The following is an 11,400-nucleotide window of genomic DNA, read 5'->3' as shown; positions in this document are numbered from 1 at the left end:
GGAGATCACAACACACAAAAAAGGGTAAAAATCAATAACGGAATTTCTTGTCCTGCACGCTTTTTCTAAATCAAATCTGCATTTGCTTTAAAAAAGTAAAAATATAAAAACAAAGATACATTAGAATATCCTACTGTTCAGTAAATGTCTTATAGGCAATATTTATGATGGAAAAAAGATGCGTCAAGCCCTTCCTTTGACAAAAATAAAGCACCCCAAAGTTCATTCTGTACCAAGGAATGCCATTTCTTTGGCTGTTCACTTAAATCACTCACATCAGAACAATTTGAATACCATTATTCGTCTTCAAATTCCTAATCATAAATCTAGACTAATGCAGAAAAAAAAAATCCTAGTAAGAATGCTGTGCCGTTGATAAGCTAAAAACAGCGTATCATGAGAAGGCAAACTAATCTTTCTGTTTACTTTGTAAATAATCCATTAGCTAAACTTCTATTTTAGGCTGGATGCTTGATACTTAACACTTGAAAGTCCAAATACCCTTCATATCCCTTATAACAGAGAAGATTGTAAAATGCCTTTGGTGCATCAGCTTAACACCGCATGAACGTTTTAAAGAATCTCACTAGTACTACAGGCAATGTAAGTGGGCTTGTTTGTGTCCTTTAATACTCTAAGTGTCATTTAATTCTTTAAAGGGCTTAGAACAGAGGAGGGGGAAAGGGAGGAAGTCTTACTTAATTTGTTGCATATGTCCCAACGTGTTACACAACTAAGTGTATTATACCAGAAAACTAAAGCAGTCTGCACCACAGAAAACTCCATGTAGCTCAAAAAAGGAGAATAATCTGGCTGCAAACAAGTCAAAAATTCAGTGAAACCTCCTCTCATATTATATATACACACACTTTACAAGCTACATTGATTGTCCCTTCATATTCCAAAAGAAATACATTGTAGACACCAAACATACTGTACTTTTACTTAAAGGCTTCATCAAACCATATGTGCAGACACTTGAGAAGATGAGAGTGTCAAGCTTCCTAGGGTCCTAGAGTCAAAGAAATTCTGCTGCCCCCCACTGCTAAGTAAGTGCACTCCTTCCACAGGGGGCAACATCTGCCGATCCGTCATGGTTCCACTCGGCGAGGACCCCAAGAAACTTCCTTGGGAAGAAACAATTTTCTCAGGACTGGCAGCCAGTTTAGGGGATGTCGAAAAGTTATATCCGTACAGTGCACAGGGACTGTGCAGTCTAAATGTGTTGTAGGAGCCTTGGTGGGTTTGATTAGTGGTAAAGGCATTGCTGGAAGGGGATGGCATGATGTACTGGAGCTGTGGAGACATCCCTGAAATCTGCATAGATAAGCCAGTTTGTGGGCAGCTGAATGCATCCCCGTCATTGCCGCTCATTGACATATTCACAGTTGTGCTACTTGACACACCAACATAAGAGGGAGTCCTTGGGGGTGCAAATGTCTCACTGGTTTGGTTTGTGAGCCTGTTGTAGGTTTCAGCCAAAGAAGTGCTGTATCTGTTCAGGGTCAAACCTGAGCGGGCACAAGCTGTGTAGTCAGCAGGAGCAAGGCTACAGAGCTGGCTAGTGTTGGGACTGAGATGGAAGGCTGGAGATGAGCAAGGGGAACCCGGCAAAAGGTGAGGGTGGGTAGAAGGCACTCCACTGCCAGATCCCTGGAGTAAGGTAGAAGAACCTGCATTTCCTGGAAGAGAATATGACAGTGTAAGAAGCATGTTGGGAAGGCTCATTTTCTAGGTGACAGATCAAGACCATTGTCTTTTATAATAACCCTTGATGTGAAACACTTGACACAAATTTGTGCAAAATATGTAAGTGCATACATGTGAAGGTGTGTGCACGTGGCTCATGCATGTTTTTAAGTAAATGATCTGTCCTAGAATGGAACACGAGCTATGTTCTTGTGACCATCACTCAATACATCTAGCCTTTCAGCTCCAGACCAAAAGGCTAAGTACACTTCACTTGACCCTGCAAGAGAACTGCTTAGCAGCAACAATGCAGCCATCCAAGTACCACACGACAATAAGCCTTCTTCAAAGTTATGAATTTTGTGTGGTCTCTGTTATTGGTACGCTCCAGAGTGGGTTTCAACCCTTGCTATGATGAGTAAAGCATCCCTATGTGTCTGCCACTGTCAGAGCACCACATAAGGGATCGGATCCTTATCTCAAATGACAGAAGATCCCACAACTAAAACAGCTTCATAAGATGCACTGGCTGTGTATTATGCATTGCTATTTTATTGCTGGCAGCAAAATGTTGACAAACTATTCATTTACTCATTTCAGAACTTCTTACATGACAAACACAAGCACTGAGTGCTCCTAAGAATGAACTGTTTGCAAGAGGTGAAGTCTCTGAAGTCTCTTCTTAGGTCTGAAAGTTTCCCAGCTGCAAGAAAACCTTTGTCTTAGAAAATATATGTCCTGGGAAAGGGAATGTAGAAAAATGGTTTTGGATCTTTTACAGCTTCCCAGGTCAAAGTCACATAGCAAAGAAGACATTCTTGATTGTGATTCACATTAACAATCAGACAACATGTGATGCAGAGATACACGCTGCCAGTAACTTAACAGGTTTTCATGATAGGTGAGCTAAAAAAGGAAAAGTTTTAAGTGAAGTTTGCCTCCTGCTTGCTTTTCTGTTGACAAAACAAACAAACAAACAAACAAACAGAAAAACACAAAGCATTATGAGATAGCTCCACACCCCAGAAATCCTACAATCCCAGGTTGGATATTAGGAAAAATTTCTTCTCAGAAAGAGAATGCACTGAAACAGGCTGCCTAGGGAAGTGGTGGAGTCCTTGTCCCTGGAGGATTCAAGAAACACGGAGATGTGACACTGAGGGACATGGTTAGTCAGCATGGTGGTTATGGGTTGACAGCTTATCGTGGTGGTACTTTCCAAATTTAATGATTCTACATCAACAACCCCCCTGTCTGAAGATGTCCACATTAAAACTGGGACAAAGTTCTAATGGGGTCTTTTACCAAGTCTTTTTGCCTAAGCTCTAAATCACTCTACTGTCCAAGGCACATTAAAGATTTTGCAAGGATTCTAGTTTCTATTCTCTGATCAGCAGAGAATACTTCAATAAGGTCCATGACCTCAGGCTACAGCAGAAGGGAAAGCCCATGGCTGCAGTTTGCCTGCTCTCCAAAAGTCCTACTGTGTGCAAACAGATGGCAACACAGCCAATCTGCCCCTAGACAGGAGAAACAGGAGAACTTCACAGTGAGTTGGTCATCAGTCTTACACAGTCGAACAAGGTCTGATATTATTGTCTCCTAGGCATTTTTAAAAGCACTCTTTAAAAGCACCCTCACCCCCACCCTCTGCCTAAAAACTTGCCCATATTCATCCCAAGCATCTGTGATTTCGCACAAAAAGTTATTTTTAACTGCTAATATCAAGCACTTATGCTGAAGATTCATCAAAGCAGCAGACTAAGGAGAAGCTGAGAAAAGTGATTTTCTGTGTGTTTCTGTATTTTCTTTTCTTTTTATTATTTTTTTTTCTTCAGACGATGTTCTGGCATATACTATGAAGAAAGTAGGTAGGATGTTTGTAAATTTGATAGTAGGAATAGTTACAAACCAAGAGCAAATCTCATTTAGGTGAGAAAAAACTGAGACGTTTATATATGCATAAGTATGCCCTGGAAATAAAGGAATTCAGAAAAGAGTACAGACACCTCTGTGTGTCCAAACAAGCCATTTAAAAGCCCATCTCTCCTCCACAGCACTATCTCTATGATAGGAAAGATGAAGCCAAGAGACTATGGACTAGAGAGCAGAAAAAAGCAAAATTTTCAAGCTCTAAGATGCAAAAAAAGTTTGTAGGACTTTCACTAAACAATTGGTCTTTAAGAATCAAGGCTTTCCAAAGAGCTCAATTAAACTTAGAAGTATTTATTCAATAGACAGATAATACCTATTCTTTCATTTCCTTTTTTTTTTTTTTTTAATCTTAAACACACAAGTAATTCCCACATTTGAGTTTGGATGTTTACAATCTAAGTCACCCATAAATAAACTCTGCCTTGTGTACATAGCTAGAGCATAATCCTAAATAAGAGTTTATTCTGCCCTTAAGTAACTGTCATCTTCCTCCATGTGTGATCCGATTTATCTTTATGACCTAACACTTTTACTGCCACAGTGCTTAAGTTAGCACTTTTTTGGTAACTTCAATTAATTCCAATGAGAGGAAATGGCTGCCAGTGGGGTTAGTTGGCCATTTTTTATGTAGGTGGCACACTCATCTTGATTTTAGTAAGGAATGAAGGACATAAAGTATTTTATCTTTATGCACTTTTGTTTTGGAAAAAAACACAAAGACTATTACCTTGTTTAGGTATCCCAGGTATATCTTCAAATGTAAGTGTCCTAAGTGAAGGTCTCCAGAAGGCGTAAGACTCCACCAAAGCTTCCAGTCCCATTCTATTTAGAACAAAAAATATCATGGCATCATGATAGAAAGCTGTATTTTGTCAGATTCCTCTGTATACTTTATCTCAAAAACACAGAAAAATGACCAGCGTTTCAGAATAAGTTCATTATTTTCAAGTTCATTTTGCTTTTTAGAAGAGTCTTACATGCTAACCCACAAGACTGTTGTGATCTGCAATCACTGTACTAACAGCCTGCAAAGAGTTTCCCATTTCCACAAGTCTGCTCCTCTATTTTGATTTTATTTGGAGTGCTTGTTTTTTTGAGTGGAGCTGGCTGCAATGATATTAAAGTTTTTCCTACCATGACATTTCCTTAAAAGCATCTGCTTTAATTGCCAGAGAAGCAATCTCCTACTTCTGACAAGAGCAGAGGTGATCAACTGACAATTATTGAAACTGGACTTACAGTCTTTTCTGATGAGTTGGACAATCATACACACATTGTGAGCAATGCATGGGCGTACAGCTCTTTTGCAACTACAATATATAAAGCAATGTTGTCTTTCAGTCATAAGGCGCTGGGCAAAATGCCTTCAGATCTTGAATAATTTTCCTTCAACAATGCCACAACAAAACAAAAATAACTACCTACACAGTCACGGCAGATCATATTTAGAAGAACCTCTATGTCCAGAAAGTAAAGGCTCATATGCTTTCTTGCAGAATTTTGTACATAATGCAGCTGCAAGTTACAGTCTTGCAATTATTTTTGGCTTTTGAGCCCCAAAGGCCTGTTAAGTGTCAGCACCAGGTACATACCAACTATGAATGCCTGCCTTAGAGCAGCAAAACTTTGTAAACTAGAATTATGCAAACAGCTCAATTTGAAGCTACCAACAAGTTCTTCTGATTCTGCTTCTTCCACATTGCATTTCCAGCAGGATCACAAATGTATTCCAGGAAATGGTTATAAAGCATTTATTAGCTTAACCTCGACTAAAAAGATAGCCTTCATTTTCTGCAGTAATGGTGAATTTTCAATTCTAGTTAAAGTGGAGATAAAAGCCACCTCCTGGAGGAGTGCAGCCAAGGTGATAATTTATACAAGATGCTTTCGAACAATTTCCACATTTTATCACCACTCTAATTTGCGCTATCAAATAGCCAAGTTTATTTAACAAAACAGTTATGTTTTTCCTGAAGCATTTAAAGAGAGAAATTCTGGACCTTTCCTGAGTAAAAGTTTTTATAGGGTCAAATGTAAGGCCTAACCAAAGAATGAAGCAGTTCTCAGCACATAAATTCTGTTGCACTTTGCAAATGTACAGGGAACACTTTTAAAAGGCGAAGCTACTGATTTCTGTAAAAAAGCCTGTAGAACTAAAAGAGAATGACCTGAAAGGGAATAGTTTTAATTAAATAAGATAGTCATAATAACTAAAGCAACTTTGAAAAGTTAAATATAGTGGTGTGCAGCACTTCCTACTTTTCTTGCAAACTAAAATGCGTAGATGAGAAGTAGAACAGCTAGATCTACGAAGATAGAAATCTTAATATTTATGTAAGTCACTCCAAAAGTAATGCCTCCTATTTATTTCCATGAAAATTACAACAAAGAACACAATAAAACTATTTGTTAGAGAAAATTCTCAGCTACAAAACACCATTTTTAACATAGTCACCACTGTTATCTATATATTTTTGCCAGAGATGAACAAGAGCCAGCATGCTGCGCTCATACAAATCTGCACCAGTGAAGGTAACCCACTGATTCATGGTTGCTATGACGGCATAGCTGCTAGGAAGATGTTGCCCACACAGTCCATCTTTCTTCTGCTCAAACAGATGGAAGCTGGAAAGTGCCAAATCTGGACTATATGGTGGGTAAGGTAGGACAGCTCAGCCAAGAATAGAAATGTGCTATATGGTCTTGAGACTTAATGGGATCTGGTGTTATTGTGTTGCAAGAGAAAGGCTGTCTTCTTCTTTGGCCTTACACTGGAAGCTGAAGCCTTCAACAGAGTCACTGTCACGATATAGCAGTCAGAGTTGACCGTTTACCGGGGTTCCAGGAAATCCGGAAGGATCACCTCTTTCCCATTGCAAGAAAAACAGTGTATATCACTTCACCCCTTGAGGGCTGCATCTTGAACATCTTCATGCCACTACTCCGTGGACTTTTTCATTTTGACGCTGGTTCACAGTGGTAACAGCACATCTCATCACTGGTAACAATGCAATTCAGGAAACTGTCACCTTCAGCCTCACCAGGGACCAACCTGGCAAAATCTTTGTGATATTCCATCACTGCCACCATTGTTTCCAGAGCACTGAAAGCGATATTCAGCTCCATACACAGTTGTCTGGTCATAACCCACTAATCTGTATGGATGAGCTGATCGAGATGCTCTCCATTCTGTGGCATGACAGCCACCCAAAGGGTTTCTTGACTTTCATGCTGCTGTCATCACTGCTGAAATGCACCACCTCACTGTGCTTACACCCACTGTTTGGTCTCCATAAACATTCAGCAAGCACCAATGAATGTCAATGCGTGTTATGTTTTCTGCATGGAGGAATTCAACTCCACACCTTCGCTTCATCCATAATTCCATGTCAGATGCCATTTTGTCAGACTGCCTCTTTGCTGCCATCTACCGCAGAGCAACAAAATGCAATGGAATACTGGTGGGAAGGTTCAGCCTTAATGCCATACCACCACCATTGGCTCTGACATCATGGGTCAACATAATGAAATAGGAGGCATTACTTTTGTGGCAGACCTCATAATTTCTGTGTTTGGTAACAGAGTAAACTATCAATCAGTTGAGTAAACTAGTGCTTTCCTCAAAAATTCGAAACCAAAGCTGCATGCGCAAGCATACTTATTCAGTGCTATGAAGCCTATCAATGAAAATAGCAGTACTGATTTCAGCAAACTAATGCTTCTTTGCAACAGAGTATGCAGAGACACTTCCATAATGAGTAAAAGCTTTCAGACCTTATCTAAAGCCAATTCCAAAACACACTTCTACAGCACAGGCTTCGTAGTTTACAGAAATGGACTATAACTGTTCTTCCATTCAAAAACACATTTCTTTTTAATGCCTGAACCCAAACGATTCCTAGAACCTAAACCAAAAAAACATCTCTGGACAGCCTCAGTACAATAACTAGATTTGCACGGTTGCAGATGCAGAGCAATTTTTTCTTACCCAAGTACGCAAACCAAATTTTGCTTCTTCAGTCACTGTATTTATGTGGAAATTATTGTTAATTTAAATGCAAAATAGAAAGTAAGAAAAGAGGAATGAATGTCTGTTTATGCCAGGGGCTGGGACATTCTTTCCAGGCATCAGGATAGGGTATGGCCAATTGTTTCTTGATAGAAGACAAAAATCTTAGAAAGCAGCAAATATGAACAGCAAACTGAGAAGATACTTGCAGTGGATTCCTGTAAATTTTTATAGCCCCATCTCTTCTAAAAATGTTAATCTTCTAGAAAATAATCTTGTTTGCTGTCCAGCCTCAGTATTCTGTTAATTCGGGTGGAAGAACAAAATGGTTCTTTAAAGCTGTAGCCTCTGCTGAAAGAAAAGCTCAGTAAAGCAGCCAACAAAAGATACTCTCTGAACATTCCTACCAGAGCACAGTCTGCTCTCTTCTCTGGAAGGCTAGATCATAAATATAGCAGCTGTAGACAGCAAACGCAAAGTGGTCACTGGAACTGATGTATACTATGCACCGCAATTAAATGCTGCTTTTTTTAGCTGAAATGCTTGAACACGCAATTCATAACAGGCTTAAGTATTTTGCATTGAACAATCTTTGCATAAAATACCTCATCAATTCTGGCAGCAGAGGCTAGACTTAAGCCTCCACTTTGCACTGCTCGGATTCCCTATTGCTATTTTGAAAGAACAGTGGATCAAGAAAGAGCAAGCAATTAATCAGTCCAACTGCAACAGAAAAGGTGGAAACCGGGTCCGCTTCAAGGTCGTCTATAGCCCAGTAAGAAAAGCATTCACCTGGGCAGTAGATTTAAAACTCTTCAAGCAAAAGAAATACTTTGACACACGTCTCCAGCCTCCTAAGCATGCATAATAAACATCAGGTTATTGCAGGAGGGGAACAAGACTCTCCCTCTTTAAGAGAAAAGGAACCACTCTATCCTACCACCACTCACAGGCAGGAGATGGATATTCATATCTTCATTTTGTGTCTCTAGCCAGGAGGGAGACTTCAGGAGCAGCCTCTTCTGCTGGCCAGCCACACTCCCTCCCTACCCTGGTCTCCTGGCTTTGGAGAATTGCCGTGCCTAGGTCAGTATCATTACCTACACGTTCACTGCCACACCCAAAGATCACAGCTTCCAGCAACACAGTGACACAGTTCCCTTGGCTGTACATACTTGCCTACTCCTATCTTGCAGCACACTCTGGTCTTAACCTCAAAAATCACAGACTTCAGTCTGCATTAATTCGATTTTCAGCCTTCACAGTATGCTGCACTTTCCAATGAAAGGATACCCGAGTACGTGTGTCAAGCCACACACCAATCAGTTCATGATCTAGAGGGTCAGAGGAGGAGGAACAGGAAGCCATCACTAAGAACATTAATGGGAAGCCTAAGTGCTCCCTCAGGGAGCCCAAGTCCTCAGACTAATTTGTCTGTAAATACAGGTATTTCCCTCGGTAGGAAGGACATCTACTACCAGCCTTCACAACTACTACCAGCCACATCTACTACCAGCCTTCTGTCAGTAACAAGAAGCCCACTCCTTTCCCAGCACCTACCTGTTACGTCCTGAATCTCTAAACCCTTTGGCAAACGGATTCCTGTCAATCTTCAGACGAGTTATCTGTGAAGATGATTAAAGAAATTAACATCTGCAAATTCAGGTAAGTAATACAAAAAATGACTCTTCTGACAGTGAAATATCCTAGCTCCGGACACTTAAAGCAGAAACATCTTACCATTTGCATAGTTCAAGACAGGTCTTTTGAAAGGCAGCAAAATAAGGCCAAGCCTTCTGGCCATTATTTTTGCAAATCCCCAGAGAAGCTAATAGGTATTTAATGCTACTAAATGGCAGGTTGGAATTCTCAAGGAAAATCTTCTGGCAAATGTCACTCTTCACCTAAGAGAGTACATTGCCTAATTGCAATAAAATTTAAATTAAATTTTATTTCCATGTGGGTCAAGAAGGAAATGTGGAAAGAGAGATTATCACTAGGCTGCTGTATTCTATTAAAAAAATAAAACAGGAAAAGAAAAAAAAAAGATGCTTGTAATTTACTTAAATAAACAGCGTATATGCCAAATAATTAAGTTTCATTATTTATTTCAGTCTATTTACACGGTTATCCCTTTGCAAAGATGAAAAGGCATACATAATTTCCCGAAATATACTGTAATTTCTTATACGGAGTTAATAAATATCACAGCACTAAACATAGTGTCACTCTGCATATTAAACAAGTAGTAATAAGAGCCTGCAGTCAGGCCAACTGCAATTTAGTTTTGACTTTGAGTGCGTACGGACCCAGATAAATAATATGTTAATAATATGTATGCTGAATCCAGTTAATGAAAATTACTGCAGCTTTTTTCAGATCTCAGCTCCCCCCTTAAGATTGTGGGGCAGCCTATTCAGACAGACTTTTGACATAACTGGAGTCAGGCTCAAAATTCTTGAACATCTGATCACTTATCTACATTCAGAAGTACCTTTAAAATTCAGACTCCTCCTCGCCTTCTGTTTCAGTGCCACATTTATAATTAAGACCCTATTAACTTTAATGCTGTCAACTTAAAACTGTGAGATCATCATTAAAATTACTTCTTATACGCATCATCTAGCCCATATGGATGTCTCAGCTATTGCCTCTGGGCGCTGCTGCAATACTACAAGTGAAAGTTGCTTGTAATATAACTAGGGGTTTAGACAATGCTTCTTGGTGATATAAGCAACATATCTTCTTTTTTCCTGTCTCACACTTCTCTGGTCTACTCTGAAAAGCCTGTCAAGTGCTAAGCAGAAAGTCCAAGTTACCTGTTGATTTTGGTATGCTGTGACAGTGGTGAAAACTGTCTCTGGAAAGGAGAATGCTTTGACTCCTTCTCCCGAAGGGATAGGCTTGATCGGGGACAGATCATCTCCACAGTCTTTTCGGATGACGTGAACACGAGGCTGATATTTATGCATAGAGTGAAGGATAATCTATGCAGTCAAAATGAAAGGAAAAGATAACATTTATTAGAAAGAACACCCTGCTGCTCCAGGACTAATGGTTTTTTGGAACAGATTAGGGCATGTGTTTATCATGCCACTTACTGGAAATCAAATGTTTTCTTTAACCTCTGAAGGTTCTAATTACAGTAGTCTAATCCGTGTGCATTTATGTTATTGCCAACTCCAAGCATTTTAAAAAAATATGACTTGGGAACTTCAAAATCAGGAAACTGGCTTAAAAAAAGTGGGGGGAGTGAAGCCCTGGTCCCACTGGAATTAGGAAAGTTTCATTGCTTTTTTTTCCCCCAGTTGAGCCTGGATTTGATCTAACACGATTAACAACAGCAGCATTTGCCGTTTGTTTGCAGAGCCCTCAGGTCATGCTCAGAGTATTTTTCTTCCTGATATCCAGAAGGTTGGAAATGTGTCTTGTTTTGAACATACTCTGAGACTCTCATACTCTGGAACAGCAGAAATGCAGAGTAAGACAACACCAAAACCCAGAACTCTAAAGTATTAGTAACCCTGGGTTTGTAATACTTAATACAGACAATGAACATCAATACCCAAATCCCTCCCAGCATATAAAAGCTCAAATAAGAATAAAGGATAAACAAGAACTACACGAACTCATAGTGAGTAAAGTTAAGCAAAAATAGTTCTTGGTGTTGTTCCCAAATTGTAGAGGAGATTTAACATACACATTTTTTTTCCTCTATTTTTTCTATTTCACTTCCAGCTAAAAACACCAAAAAGATTTCAAGAAGA

General features: G+C 39.5%; 1 protein-coding gene across 1 annotated transcript in view; it reads right to left on the bottom strand.

Moving 5' to 3' along the window:
- Window positions 1-11,400, bottom strand: part of TBX18 (T-box transcription factor 18) — a 44,987-nt gene that overhangs the window by 23,312 nt on the left and 10,275 nt on the right. Inside the window, exons 4-6 of the mRNA XM_019613115.1 lie at window positions 10,453-10,620; window positions 9,194-9,258; window positions 4,352-4,446 (exon numbers count right to left, since the gene is read on the bottom strand). Of these exons, the coding sequence (XP_019468660.1) occupies window positions 4,352-4,446; window positions 9,194-9,258; window positions 10,453-10,620 (328 nt within the window). The remainder of the gene's footprint in view (window positions 1-4,351; window positions 4,447-9,193; window positions 9,259-10,452; window positions 10,621-11,400) is intronic.

Source organism: Meleagris gallopavo, chromosome 2, assembly GCF_000146605.3.
Source record: "Meleagris gallopavo isolate NT-WF06-2002-E0010 breed Aviagen turkey brand Nicholas breeding stock chromosome 2, Turkey_5.1, whole genome shotgun sequence".
NCBI lineage: Eukaryota > Metazoa > Chordata > Aves > Galliformes > Phasianidae > Meleagris > Meleagris gallopavo.
This window is presented reverse-complemented; position numbering and strand designations above follow the sequence as displayed.